The sequence below is a fragment of the Phodopus roborovskii genome, unplaced genomic scaffold, assembly GCF_943737965.1.
Source record: "Phodopus roborovskii unplaced genomic scaffold, PHOROB, whole genome shotgun sequence".
Taxonomy (NCBI): domain Eukaryota; kingdom Metazoa; phylum Chordata; class Mammalia; order Rodentia; family Cricetidae; genus Phodopus; species Phodopus roborovskii.
In genome coordinates this window covers 23,643,775-23,658,950 of record NW_026126514.1, presented here as the reverse complement: position 1 = coordinate 23,658,950, position 15,176 = coordinate 23,643,775, and the positions used below count along the sequence as shown (strand labels likewise).

Below are 15,176 nucleotides of genomic sequence, written 5' to 3'. Positions count from 1 at the left end.
CAATAGATTCAAATGTTATCACAGTGATTGCTGGCAGGCACAGCAATCCTTTCAATAAAACTCAAATCAATGTTATTTAATAAAGGAAAAGTATTTACTACCCAGCACTACAAAAGAAAGAGGCAAATGAGGGAGGGGACAGACAGAGATGGGAGACGGAAAGGAGGAATAGAGGGTGTGAATAATGAGAAAAAAATGCTGTAAAAAATTCTTCTAGAGAGAGTATTTAAAATAATCTGTTAAGGAGCTGGGGAGATGACTCAGGGTTAAGAGTACTTTCTGCTGTATTGTGATGATCAGAGTTTGGATCCCAGCATCCATATCAGGTTGCTCTCAAACCCCTGGAACTTTTGGGAGGCAGAGGCAGGTGGATCTCTGTGAGTTCCAGGACAGCCAAGGCTACACAGTGAATCTCTGTCTTGGAAAAAAAAAAAAATCCTAAAAAAAAAAAATTGATGAAAGTTTCTCAGGATTCCAGAATGGCATGCAAAGTGAACACTAATAAAATGTTTAGTACTAGATTAAAAGCTATAAAAATTGTATCTTCACATTCTACCAAAATAGTTAGTACAAAAATGGGTCTCAATAAATACTTTACATATTAATTCATCTATGTGTATGTGAGGGAGGTTGTGCATACGTTGCAGCATGCATATGGAAGTCAGAAGACCTCTTTCTGAAGACCAGATGGGTCCTGGGACTCTAGCTCAGGACACCAGGTTTGGTGGCTAGCCACTTTACCCGCTAAGACATTTCCCTGATGCTCCATAAATGTGTGTAACGAGTTAAGAGCTTACTTTTGTTATACCGGGTATTTGTTTCATTTGCCTTTGTCTTGTGGGATAGGGTCACTCTGTCGCCTATTGGAATAGCTGGGAGTGTTAGGCTCGGCCAGCATTAGTACCAGAGTTTGGGATCAATCAGCTTTGTCATGAAATAGACGTTCCTTAGTGTGCCCTGTGTGTTCATTACACTGCGTCTCCCACCCAGTCCTTCACACTGAGTTGTGGCATGTGCTCCACCCCACCTGCATCTTATCTGTCTACCAATAGGTTTGATCATTGATCTCTTCCACCAGTGCTGCTGTTCAGTCTTGGCATTGCTCTGACCTTTACACAGTACAGTACCATGTTACCCATCAGGAAAAGATGGCCAGCACTGGTGGTAGAAAAATACGAAATGAAGATTCAGGAAAATGTCACATTACAAAGGACGAAAGCACATTGCTACAGAATTAAAACCAGTGTTCTGTAACCCAGACTTAGGAAAATTATTTGAAATCTGTGCTGGCTAGATTTATGTCATCTTGACACAGCTAGAATTGACTGAAAAGGGGGGGGGGGAGAAACCTCAATTGAGAAAATGCCTCCATAAGATCTGGCAGCAAGATCAGGCTGTAGGGCACATTTTAATTAGCAATTGAGGGGAGGGCCCAGTGTACCATGTGTGGAGCCATCCCTGGGCCAGTGGTCCTCGGTTCTATAAGAAAGCAGGCTGAGCAAGCCATAATAAAGCCACTCTCCTCCATGGCCTCTGCATCAGCTCCCGACTCCAGGTCTCTGCCCTGTTTGAGTCCCTGTTCTGCCTTCCTTCAGTGATGGACTATGATGTGGAGGTGTAAACCAAGTTAACCCCGCCCTCCCGAACCGGCTTTCAATTGTGGTGTTGCATCACTACAACAGAATCCCTAAAAAGATAGAGTCTTAAATTCCTCTACCTACTCTGAAAAACAACAAAACAAACCCTCAATAATTCTTATCATTTAAGATTAAACTGAAGGCTACTAAAATTAAAGTCATTTTTGGATGATGATTTTTTTTTCCGCAGTTTTCAATGCACTCTATTGAACTGGGCTATCATGGCAACAACTGGACGGAGGAGTTAGTTTACAGGTGACTCTGCAACTAGCACCCTTCATAGGTGCCATGTGTTTGCACTGTATCTGCTCTCAGGGTTAACAGCACCCGCTCTACTATCATTATGACTGGAGTTTGAATCCCAGGGCTCATGTAACAAGCTGGGTGTGCTCTGCAGGCCTTTAGCACACGCTCCACGATGGGCAGAGATGGGAGGCTCGCTAAGGCCTGCTGGATTCCACCCCGGATGAGGAAATAGAAGCCCCACATTCAGGGAAAAGCCCTGAATCAAAATCAACAGAATAAATGGAGAGTATAGAGGAGACCTTCTGTGCACATACACAGGGGCATGTGCCTGCACACTACACACACACACACATATGTGAACACACATGTGAACACATACATGAGTTCAAAACACACACACATGCATACACACACATAAAAACACAAATAAGCAGATAAACCTTTCAAAGATGTAGCATTCATAACATTTTAAAAAAGAAGAGTCACAGGCAAACACACTCTTCCTTCTCTGAGGGAATTCGGGTGCCTAAGCAGCAGTGGGTGTTTTCTCACTAACCCTGGCAGCGTTTCCAGGTGTACTTGCAGCAGAGTTAACAAAAGAAGAGAAAGGAGCCTATTCCTTTGCTGCACTCTCCGATTTCATTTACAAAATTGACCAAATCGGGGGGAAAATGAGCTCTGAGATATATATTTTTTTTAAGCTGGGGAAATGGCTACAGTGCATTTTCTTTTCTTTTGCCTTTTCTAATTTGCCTTTGTGCTCTTGACCCAAGAAACTGTATCTGATTACATATAGGTGAGAATAATCAGCCTAAATTGATGACTGACATTTGAACAGACTGCACAGTAATATTTCACCACGGAAATCTGGACCGTTTTCTGAGGGCTCTTTTGACAAGGGAGCTTCATAAATAGCCTGTCCTTTTGAGAACTTAATTAGGAAATCAGAATGCTTGATTCGAGACTCCTTTGAAAGAGGCACACCTCTTTACTCTCAGACTCGGTGTCTAGAGAGCACAATCATCGCACTTACCTTGTTTGTTTCCCAGGTTCCCTCTGGCTCGCCCGCTGCTGCAGACTCCTGAGTGGGCTCGGGCACATCAGAAGTGGCCAGCATCTCTCCACCTGGCAGAGAAAAGTTTGCATGTTTTTCTGTCAAGCCTTTGAATTGAAGGATGCTGTTGAGACCATTTTCCATCTCCCGCTTGGCAGATTCAATTCTGTTTTCCAAATCCTTTTGTTTACACTTAAGTGATTTTATATCATCTTTAATGATCTTCTGTCCTGCTGAAGATGTATTTTGCTTGATGGATTTTGCTAATGCAGATGCCTTCTTTAATGCGCCACCCTGGAAACGGAGTCCACTCTCCAGTTCCTAGAAGTAGAGAAAAACACTGTTGTAAGAGTATTGCCATTCAGTTCTCAGAAGGGTTTGTTGACTTTTTGTAAATCACAAAGTATTCTGCTTCACTAATACAAAACATGTATTTATAAAAAAGAAAGTGTCAATACTTCAAAGAAGAAACTTTGGGGAAATTTTCAAACTACTGTGGTATCAAATCCTCTAATAGGTTTCATAAGATACTAGGGAGTACATGGCAAGTGAGGAAAATGTTCATAGCACAGTTTGTAAAACACATTTGCTGGATACATTTCACTTAATATACAGCCTCTGGGACTGGAGAGATGGCTCAGTGGTTAAAAACACTGGCTGCTCTTCCAAAGGACTTGTGTTTGGACTAAACACCCACTAGTTGCTTACAACTGTCTACAACTTCAATCCCAAAGACCAACTCCCTCTTCTGGCACTTCTGGGCCAAAATATAGGCATGACCACACCTATTAAATGATAGACATTTGTATGTATGTGTATGTATGTATGAATGTATGTATGTTTGTATGTATGTATATTTTTTGGGGGGTAGACAGGGTTTCACCATGTAGTTCCAGTTGGGCTAGAACTTGCTGCATAGACCAGGCTGGTCTTGAACTCACAGAGATCCACATGCTTCTGCCTCTCTAGTTCTGGGATTAAAAGTATGCATCACCACGCCCAGTGCTTTACCTATTTTATTTGATATGTTGTGTGGGTGTTTATTTGTCTGCACGTGTCTGTATACCATGTCTCAAACAAAAAGGAATATTCAGGCTTTTCAAAACTCAAACATCGAATGTGTACCTGCACCATAGAAAGTATCACAAGGATAAAGAGTCCTTTGGAATGGCCACATCAATCTAATGCTCATCTTTAAAATGGTAAACTAATTCTATACAGGGCACTACTCAGGCCTGCTGCATTGGCTGCACCAGCCCAGCGAGAAGACAAGGGTGTTTTGCAGATGTAGGTAAGAGCATGATCCCCACTTGACAGGGCTGCTTGGTGCAGGAGAAAGAGGGAGGGAGAATCTTACAAGGCTCTACCATTAGAGAGAGCTTTTTCTTCCCCCCTCTCTCTGGCCCCCCCTTCCTTCTTCCTCTGAAATAGGACTTCTCTGTGTAGCCCTGGCTGTTCTGGAACTCACTCTGTGGACCTGGCTATCCTGGAACTCACTCTGTAGACGAGGTTAGCCTCAAACTCAGAGATCCACCTGTCTCTGCCTCCCAAGTATTGGGATTAAAGAAGTGTTCCACTATCACCCAGCTAAGGGAGAGTTTTAATAGAGTCCACCAGAATGAAAATTGGCAGGACAAATATTAAACAATGCCCATTCACCCCAGGTGGAGAATGGAATCTGGAGCATTTCCTTATACCATGCTGCCTTCATCATTTGTCTTCTTAGAATCCCCTGGAGTTGTGTTGTTTCGGAAACAAAGACTATCAGGAGTGATAGGCTGCTCATGGGTAGAATTATCCCCTCTAAGTGTCCACTGAATCACTCACTGTTTGATAGCTTCACCAATGGACTTGACCACTAGATTAGCATGTCCACATTCCCCCCCCCCCCAGACTACTAAGACCTTTCTAAATAACACTTGAATTTCCTTGGTCAAAGGTTCTGAATTACTTTTTAGTCAAAGGTACTAAAAAGTCAAGTTGTTATGAATATTGATTCCCCATCCTCCACAATGTGTATTATGTTAGGACATTGCACCATACCTGTAATTTCTGCATTCTGTCCTCAACCATTATTTGGTCCTCAGATGCATCACAGAGACTGACTAACTCCTTGGAGATATCCTCCAGTGTGGTGTTTAGTTCTGCGATACAAATCTGGTATGAACTGTGTTCTTGAACATGGCCCTCTAATTTTCGCACAGAATCCTACAAATAAAACCATTGACAATTAGCAAATTATTTGTTTTTTTTTTTTAACTCAGAAAGCAATTATATAATTCACATATAATATACATGTTACATAATATATAATATATATAATATGCAATTCACATATAAGGCTTCACACTGAAACAAGACTATGCCCATAACTGACCCAGAGTTAAAAGTGTTTAAAGTATGTCACTGTGAAAACCTCCATCTCCCCCTAAAAATGACTTAATAAAAACATTTGTTCTTTGCATGTTTTCTTGCCTTAATTTCCTTTCTAAGGATAATTTGTTTGTCAAGGAGAATACAAAATACTACAATTATAACATTAAATCACAAACATAATGAATAAAGTTTTATTTGTTGCTTTTAAACAAAGAGTCTGCATCTCAAAATGAGAGTGTATAAGAGCAACCTATTCCAGGATCCTTTCTTAGGAATAAAAGAATCTTGACCTAAAACCATCTTCAGATAATCTCCCTGGGATAAGGAAATCAGAGGACCATACCTTACCAGACACAAGCAAAAAGTAACCTACAGAACATCCAGTCAAGTAGGCATGTGAACCCATGCCCAGCTCCAGGTATTTGAATAATCAGGATTTCTTACCCAGGTAATCCTTATACTGAACCTAGCTTTCAATGTCTAAAGAACTAAAGACAGGTGTTGGAGAGGTTGCTCAATAGTTAATAGCACTGAATGTTCTTCTAGTGGACCTGGGTTCAATTCCCAGCACCCACATGGCAGCTCACAACTGTCGGTGACTCCAGTTCCATGACAAAACACCAATGCACATAAAACAAAACAAAACAAAACAAAACAAAAAAAGAATTAAAACCAGTTTTACTTAAAGAATGGACTCCATTATGACAAGGGAACAATTTATTTCAATTTATTCTGTTTGTAGATCATGTGGAAAGATCCAAGGGAGGAACAAGACAACTTATATAAATTATTATGATGGATGGATGGATGGATGGATAAACAATAGGTGAGAAAGCAGATTAATGGGTAGGAAGGTATATGAATGGATACATGTGTTAACAGATGAATAAATTAGACAAGTGGGTGAGTGGATGGATATACTGATGGACAGGGAGTTGGATGAGTAGATGGACAGAGGGACAGATGGATGGGTAAACAGGTGGATAACGCCCACATTGCCATCTTTATAGAGATTCCTAAGGAACTTTAAGATATCTGATTCCTGAAGAGGGGAATTTTAACAACAAGAAATAATAAAACAATAAACACACAGTGGCTTCATCAAGCAAAATTAATTGGGTAGATTCCTGCCTTCTTGAGTATTGGCATTTCCATGTAAAACTGAAACCCACTGAATGCTTTGGGTTCAGCAAAAGAACAACATCCAAACACTAGCTCAGGGTGAGGATCCTGTGCGGTGACTGTGGCAGGCATGGGACTGTCCCTGCCCATCTCACCTGGAGCTGCTGAAGAAGGCTTTCATGCAGCTGTTTTATCTCCAGCCAGGGCTCCTCACTGAAGCTAGGGTTTTTAGTGCACTCCAAGAGGTAATTGCCCTGAGATTTTAGCTCTTCTAGCAAGGAGGTCAAATCTTGGGCTTTCTGGAGGAACTTCTTGCAAATCTTTAACTGGGCTTGTTTCTCTGGCAAGCCAGGTTGCAGAGCGAGGCCGGCTTCCTGCTGCCTCTTCAGTTCGGTGAGCATCAGCCGCAGAGCCTCCTTACTCTGCAAATACTTTTCTCCTTCTAGTACAAGCTTCTCTTGATGGCTACATGTTGCAAAAGAGTTTTGGAAGGAAATGACAATGAGCAAAATGAAGGGCCATTTGCCATACTCTATTCCAACACACATTATTCCTAAGTGGAATTAAAATAATATGCATATTATTTCCAGGGACCCATCGAACACTTCAACTCCTTAAACAGCACTAGCCTTAGCTCAGACTTTATCTGAGTACTACTACTAAGATATAATTGTTGTTACATAGTTATTTGTTACAAAACCATGTTCTAATTTCAAATACCCACAGCAATATTTATTTTACTTAAATATACTGTAAAGTCCTATTTTACACTTATATAAAACTGAAACAACTGGGGCTAGAGAAAAAAAGAGAGGTCAGGTCTACAAGGTGCCTGCCTTGTAAGCACAAAGACTTGAGGTCAATCCCTAGAACCAATGTAAAATAATAAATAAATAAATAAGTAAATAAGTAAATTCAGGTGTGGTAGCATAAACTACTACCATGCTAGAGAGGCAGGTGGATACCTAGGGCTCAGTAGCCAGCCAACTTTCTTGACAATTCCAGGCCTGTTGTGAAGTATTTAACTAGGCAAAGGTGTATTACATTTGTTTAACAGTATAAAGAAAGATGTGTTGCTTTGCCTGCCTAAGGCACCTGATTGGTCTAACAAAAAGCTGATCAGCCAATAGCCACGCAATAGAGGGATAGGTAGGGCTTATGGGCACAGAGAGTAAGGGGAGTCTTGGCTCAGGGAATAAGGAGGAGAACAAGGGAGAGACACCCTGGGCCAGCCAGGCAGCTGGCAGCCAACCAGACATGGAATAGGACATACAGAAAGAAAGGAAGGTAAAAAGCCCTGAGGCAAAACATAGATGAAAAGAAAGAGGTTAAATTAAGTTATAAGAGCCAGTGGGACTAAGATAAGGCCAAGCATTCCTAACTATTAAGCAGTCTCAATGTCCTGATTTGGGAACTGGTTGGTGGCCCGAAAGAAAGAGCCTGCTACACAGGCCAGTAAAAAACTGTCTCAAAAACAAGGTAGACAAGCTCCAGATCACCATCTGAAGTTGATCTCTGGCCTCCACACATATGCAGACATAAACACATATGCAACAAACACACACACAAAGTATAGTAAAATAAGCATTTTGGTATATTAAGTGAGAAACTATTTTATGCTTTCTGTAACTTAAATTTGGTTTAGATCTATCTCCTTTGAAAAACCAAATATTCAATCCCCAGAAAGAAATGTACTATTTAAGATATGATAGTAACCCAAGGCTCAGGAATCATTGCAGGAGAAAGGGCAGAGCCAGTGGTCAGGGAAGGCCAAGCAAAACATGTTCTGCTGGACGTGATAAGACTATTACATACGGTATTGGCCTTGTGGTAGATGTGGCTGACAGCATAAGATCAAGCCAAGTAACAGTCTAGCATAAAAGGGGTGGGGATCACCAGCTGAAGAGCTATTGACTGCTGATGGATGTTAGGGGAGGAAGCCAGTTTCTTTCAGGGTGTAACTCTTGGTAGGTCTACCTCACTCCAGTGGATGACCTTATATGCATGAGCATATAGAGAGCACAAATTGGACTCTGGGGATTATATTTTTTTAAAAAAGAAAAAGGACACAAAATTGAGAGAGGATGGGCAGGTAAAGGGTGGATCTAGGAGGAATTGAGGAGGAACAGGAGGTGAATATGATCAAAGAACATTGCATAAAATCCTCAAATAATATAAATATTATACAGTGTTTTAAAAGAGATGATATGAAGAAGAATCTTCATAGCAATATGGCTCAGAGGGTAAAGGTGTTTGCAGCCAAGCTTGGTGACCCAAGTTTAATTCCCAGGATCCAAAAGGTGGAAAGAATAACCTGGCTACCATTTGTCCTCTAACCTTCACACATGTGTTGTGTTGTGATGCGCATGTACACACACACACACACACACACACACACACACACACGAATTTACAATAAAAAGAATCTTCACTAGAAATATATTTATAGAATTCAGCCAATATTTATCAATGTTTTCACATTTAAGAATTTCTCAGAATAAGATTTAAAAGGACTCATTAGCCTGTAGTCTTCCCCCATGTCAGGGGAAGGATTTAGCTAAGAAGCAAGGGGGGAAGACAGAATCAATCTATTGCTAAGAGCTCCACTGATCAATGCAATAGCCACTCTGAACGGGGCCACAGAGTGACCCCCATCTCTCAGCTCATTTGGAGAACTAATCCACAGCATGTGCCCCTCACAGCATTTCTCCAGTAGATTCTTTATTCAAACCCAAGTGCAGGCAAGACACTGGCTGTGGCTTCACTGTAAGGGAAAACAGGCAGCCTTTACCTTAGATATGTGTTGGCCAGATGGAGCGTATTGTCCCACTGGTTGCTGAGATCTGTAAGGGTCTCCTGAACCGATGGGGCCTCACTGTGTTCAGCTTGTCTCATTACCATCTGGATTTTGGCGTCTCCTTCAGGTTTCAGTAAAATGATTTCCTGAAATTACAAAAGTTCTGTAACTTCATCTGAGTTACTTCCAGACATCAGATATGAAACCTTTTTGTCAGACTTAGACCATAAGGCTAACTAGAGAGTCTATTTCATAATAACACTTTCATTTTTATATACACTCCAAAGATGAAGACACCCCCCCCTCATAGTATACACAGTTGATTCTTAATAATTACATGATGGTTTGAATTAACTGTACTTTTCTTTTCTTTTCTTTGGTATCTCTGGCTATACTGGAACTCACTCTGTAGACCAGGCCTCGAACTCACAGAGATCCGCCTGCCTCCGCCTCCCGAGTGCTGGGGTTAAAGACATGAGCTGCCACCACCACCCGGCTTTCTTGGCCACTTCTTAATATTGACATGGAAGGTCAGAGGTAGCAACTTGAACAAACATTGTTACATATCTAAGAAAAGACTCATGGCTTCCCACAGGAAAATGTCCCTCCTGTCAATTCTTTCCTTCACCGTGACAGGCTAGTTCCCTTTCCCTCCTTTGCTCTGATAAATCAGAGTTCTTGTCTTAGAAGAGACTACCCAGAGTTTGGTGAAACAGTGTCTGGAGACATAGCCCAGTGACTCTAAGTACTCGGTATTAGCAATCCTTGTAGCTCACTACCCCTCATGGCTTTTTCCTGCCATGGTGCCCCCACTGAGGCAACCCCAGTACATAACTACGCTGCTGTCCCTGCAGGTTTTAACAAGTCACCTTTAGTGACTCTCCTCTTGGCTGGAGGGGCAGCTCAAGAGACTCCCTGTCCCCATACCCACTGGGTATCCTGTAATGCTTTAAGAGCACAGTTGCCTACTCCCAAGATTCCTCTCTACCTCTGCAATCCACATTGTGAGCCTTCAGCTCTCCGAACATAAAGAGATGACTTTGTACCCTCCCATACTCCCTCTTGCTGTGCTGATTAGTGCCTTGATTTCTACCCGCTACAAGGGATGATGAATAACTAACTGGTCATTGCCCCCTTGAGAATGACATACTTTTCCTCTTTCACATGCATTAATTTTAGATCCATAACCACCCTTCTGTTTTGTAAGCTCAGCGATTTGAATTCCTTCAACCATCCCACAGTGATCTTATTTTCTATTAAGAAAGGAATCGGTGCAGTTTTTCTCTGAAGCTTTTCAAAATTAGAGTTCACTCTGACCTCTCAAATTTGGTTTCCACGGTTATACCTTTATTTTTTGGATTCTTTCTTCGAGTGGCATTTTGCCTTCTGATGAATTCAAAGCCATAAGGGACTCTTTAATCTCTCTTATCCAGTGAGTTACATCATGTGCAAGACCATTAAAGCTCTGGTCTTCGGCAGGTGATAACTTATCCTCTTCCTCAATTTCCTGTAATTGTCTCGATAAACCCTGGTATCTATCAATCAGGTGTGTTGACTCTTTGATTGTCGCCTCCACCTCTGTAAGCCCACGTTGCTTCAGAGAGTCGTTCAGCTGGGCCACAGTCTCAAACTGCTCCCTGTAATTTCCAAATACCATTGTGAGTTTATCGGGGCCCAGTGGAGAAAGCATATCACCAAATAATGCACTTCAATCGAGATCACCATACCGCTTCCTGGTTAATGCTTGGTAAAACAGATCCGTTTTCTCTCCTGGTGTTTCCATTTCTTTCCACTTCTCTTCTTGATTAGTCAACCACTTATTTAGGCTTCTGCAGTCATCATCCAATCTGCAAGACCAGTTCACAGATTAGGACATAATGTAAGGACAGATGACTATGCCAAAGACAGGGTGACTGATAATGGGATGCGTCAATAGAGTTTTACTGCTTTTCTTTTAAACCTTAACTTGTCACATACCCAATAGTCATTGCCTATATTACTGTAGAATTCATAAAGGAAAGGAACCAAACAGATGCAAGGAATCGATAGATCAAGAAACAATGGACTCTGCCCCGGACCTTTACCATTTTAGATAACTCAAAGAACCCCCTGGAGTTTTCTATTCCCAGTGAGTGTTTGGAAAGGACAGCTCTTTAAAAGGAGCTGGGCTCACTTCCCAGAACCTATGAGACTGTACACAACCATCTCTTAACTCCAGTTCCTGGAGATCTGACATCCTCTTCTGACTTCCACAGACACTAGGCATATGCATGGTGCCCAAGAATGCATGTAGGCAAACACGCAAACACATAAATGTTAAATGTATACTTTACTTCTCTGCATGAGTAAGTTCCAAATCCATGGGATTCCAATGACAACAGATCCAAATTATTTGACAACAAATTGTGTCTGGGCTGAAACGTATGTACAGCCTTTTTCCCTTTCTTGTCCACATTCCTTATAGTATAACAACGATTTATATAGCTTCTACATGGTATCAGTTATGATAAGTAATCTACAGATGATTTAAATAAACTATATGGAAGAATGTGCATTAACTACTGCAAATACCACACAATTTACCCACAGGGATCCTGAGAACCAGTGTCTGAAAGACATTGAGGAACAACTGTACCTACTTCACTCGGGAAATGTGTCTGCCCTCAATATCCCAGCATATGCTGTACAGAGTGAACTAGAAGTCACTACCAAAACATCCTCAGGAGATGTATTTATTTCTCACCTCTGGAGCTGCTGCAGGGAGTCATTCAGTTCCCCAGCTCGGGCCTGGCATGAGGACTCCATGTTTTGTAATTCCAGTTCTTGGCTGCCAAGCCAGCTGTTAAGCTCTTTGACATGAGCTTTGGGTAGGAGCATCTTCACGTGCTGCAGAACAGTCTGTACCTGCTGTATTTTACTATTCCCTCCTCCAAGAGTCAAGAAATCCTTAAGAAAAACAAGAAGTCAATTTCATCTACTGTGAAGTGAAAATGTGTCTGCCAACCCCCTGGTACTTTTGCAAACCTGTACCAATGCATGGCTTCTTCCTAATATCCTCTCCAAAAGGGCTAGGAAGATGTGGCTGACTCCAGTGATCATCCTCAATAGCTCGTGTGTGTGTGTGTGTGTGTGTGTGTGTGTGTGTGTGTGTGTGTGTGTGTGAGAGAGAGAGAGAGAGAGAGACAGAGACAGAGACAGAGACAGAGAGAGAGGGGGGGGAAAGGAGGGAGGGAGAGAATATATGTACATCTGCATTTGCATCTGACTTTCTGGGGCTTACATCAAGCAAAAATAATGCAATACCACTAAAAACCACTACAATGCACACATGGGAACAAGAAGGGGAAAGCTAAGATCTCCTATCTTGGCGACGCTTCACTTCTTATAAATACTTTCTTTGTCCTCTGTCTGGCAATCCATGTGTGAAACTGAACAGATTATTCTTCATTTATCTTTGCCCAGATTCTCACCCCCTTAGTGTTAATTCTAAAACCTGGTGCTTATGACCAATTAAATACAGAGAGCAATATGGTATATTTTTTGTGCAAACATCTTTCCAAGTACACAGGACATCAATGGAGGGGGTGGGGAACCTATCAAGCAATGCACTAAAGAGAACAGCAGTAGTCACAGGGGAGAACATTCACTCGGTTATGCAAACACTCTGCCATTTTATATAAAGAACTTGAGTACCCAGGGGTATTGCTAGCCCTAGGGCTGGGGTTAGGGGGAAGTACCTGGAGCTACCAACAAGCTTAAGAACATGACGTATCATCTAAACAAAGTCAGAAGGCCCAGCTATTGGACTCAAAGAGGAAAGGCTGGAAGAATTCTTGAACCCAAGGGCTCAGGATCAGCCCAAACAATATTGTGAGACTTCTCTCAAATTATTTTAGTCTTGGTAAGTTTTGGCATATGTATCTTACAGAAAGTTTCTGCAGCTTTTGTTCCATGCTCAGTTTTGTTTCTGGTGGCTCAAAACAGTCCTGAAGGCTCATTTTGATGTTGCTGAACCAGTCGTTAAAGTTCTTACACTGGTCTGTAGGAGAAAGGAAAAAGTTCTATGTATTTGAACAGGACTTCATAGACCTTGACAGATGAGAGACTAGGAACTTGCTCCCCACAGCAGGGGGCAAAGCCATGATGTGTTCTGAAGCCCCAATGCTGAGAACCAATTGAGCATAGAGAGCGACAGGATGTATTTTTGGAACAAACACCTTTCCAAGAACACAGGACATCCAGAGACACCTGCGAGGTGTGCTCACAGGCACACCCTCAGATACACACTGACCACGTGACCTTGGTGACTGTGAAATACAGATTTGAGGCTTGAAGAAATGGGTATTACTTATACCACAAACTAACAGTGTTTACCACAAAAGGACTTATCAAAATATTATTCCTTTAAATGCAGTGCATGCAAGCCATCTACAAGTTAAGTTTAGATCAGCCTCCGGACCTGCAGTGCTATTAGCATATTCATATATCAATATTGCCAGAACAAAGGTCCAGACACATCACACTCACCATTCAAGAGGGTAGAAAAGTGATCTTGCAGAGCACTCTTTTTGGTGTTAAATAAATCGCTGACACTGGCATATTGTCTTTTCAATTCAGAGAGCTCTGGAGTGAGACACCCTATTTGATTCTCCAGGACTGTCATGCTGTGTTTCTGCTGGAGGATCTGCTGCTGGATTTCCTGCACACAGAATAAACCACGGGCATTGCATCCTAACACTGGCTCACTTCACCCACAGCGCATGAGCGCTTCACTGTGTCTGTGTGTACATGTGTGTGCTTGTGTATGCATGTGTGAAAGTGTATACAGAAGTCAGAGGTCAACCTCAGACACCTTCCTGTATTATTCATCACCTTATCATAGTATTGTTTTTATTATGATCACTGAACTTAGAGCTCACTGACTGGCTAGGTTAGCTGGCCAGTGATTCCCTCATCTCTGCTCCCCATGCCCTAGGGTTACCATGGCTGGCTTAAAAACAAAACAAAACAAAACAAAAGCCTGGATGCTAGCTAGGGTTTTGAACTCAGGTCTTTCTGCTTACACAGCAAGGACTTTGACAACTGAGCCATCCTCCCAGGCTTCAGAGGTTTTCATTTTTTTTTTTATAAGTCCAAACAATTTTCAATTGAGTGACCTTGCTTTCTATCTCACAGTTGATGTATAGTACAATGCTGTTTACTTTTCTACATTTATTTATCTATTTGGTGTGTGTGTCACACACATGTGTGCCATTGTGTCCATGTGAAATGTCATGTGAGTTCAGTGGATTAAACTCAGATCATCCGGCTTAGGACACTTGCTGAGCTTTCTCATTGGCTGGCCTCCCTCCCTCACTTCCATCCTAGAAGTCGGCCCCACCCCCTCTATTTTCACTAACCATAGAAGGCCAAGATCACTAAAGGTGTTAGAGGGCTGAGGAGGATACCTCAGTGGTGGTAGTGGGGGTGGGGGGCCACTTGCCAACATGAACTAGGTTTACTCACTAGTACCACCAAGTGTATGTATTTTAAAGGGATAGGCCTGAATACAGGGGATGGGCAACTGGGTGATACCTCAAGCTTTGTGAAGATCTCCAGGCTGTCGCAGGGAGACAAGGCGTTAAGGAGGGACTCAGTCATCCCCATCTGGGTCTTGGCTTGGTCCAGGTCCTCTCTGAGCTCCGCTGTGCTCCCACTGGGCATGTAGCTATTGGATTCTCCTGTGACACACCTTTTTACATCTCTCATCTTGCTCAGGACAGAGGACTCCATGACCTGAAATCACAACCCATGGCATCTGCAGTAAGGAGCCATCTCAGCAGATCTCAGGCGACTGTTTATTACAGAGCAAGCTGACATCACATCATCTCACAGTGAAACATGTTCTTATCACATCATTCTTTATCACTGCCTTAAAAGAAACAAGAACTAAGGCTGGGTGTGG

At 42.1% G+C, this 15,176-nt stretch overlaps 1 protein-coding gene across 1 annotated transcript in view; it reads right to left on the bottom strand.

Moving 5' to 3' along the window:
* The window catches only part of Syne2 (spectrin repeat containing nuclear envelope protein 2), a 255,798-nt gene that overhangs the window by 151,876 nt on the left and 88,746 nt on the right, over nt 1–15,176 (bottom strand). Inside the window, exons 35-44 of the mRNA XM_051196009.1 lie at nt 14,807–15,007; nt 13,760–13,931; nt 13,159–13,271; nt 11,976–12,178; nt 10,960–11,079; nt 10,578–10,869; nt 9,227–9,378; nt 6,591–6,900; nt 4,981–5,145; nt 2,917–3,258 (exon numbers count right to left, since the gene is read on the bottom strand). Coding sequence (XP_051051966.1) covers nt 2,917–3,258; nt 4,981–5,145; nt 6,591–6,900; nt 9,227–9,378; nt 10,578–10,869; nt 10,960–11,079; nt 11,976–12,178; nt 13,159–13,271; nt 13,760–13,931; nt 14,807–15,007 — 2,070 coding nt within the window. The remainder of the gene's footprint in view (nt 1–2,916; nt 3,259–4,980; nt 5,146–6,590; nt 6,901–9,226; nt 9,379–10,577; nt 10,870–10,959; nt 11,080–11,975; nt 12,179–13,158; nt 13,272–13,759; nt 13,932–14,806; nt 15,008–15,176) is intronic.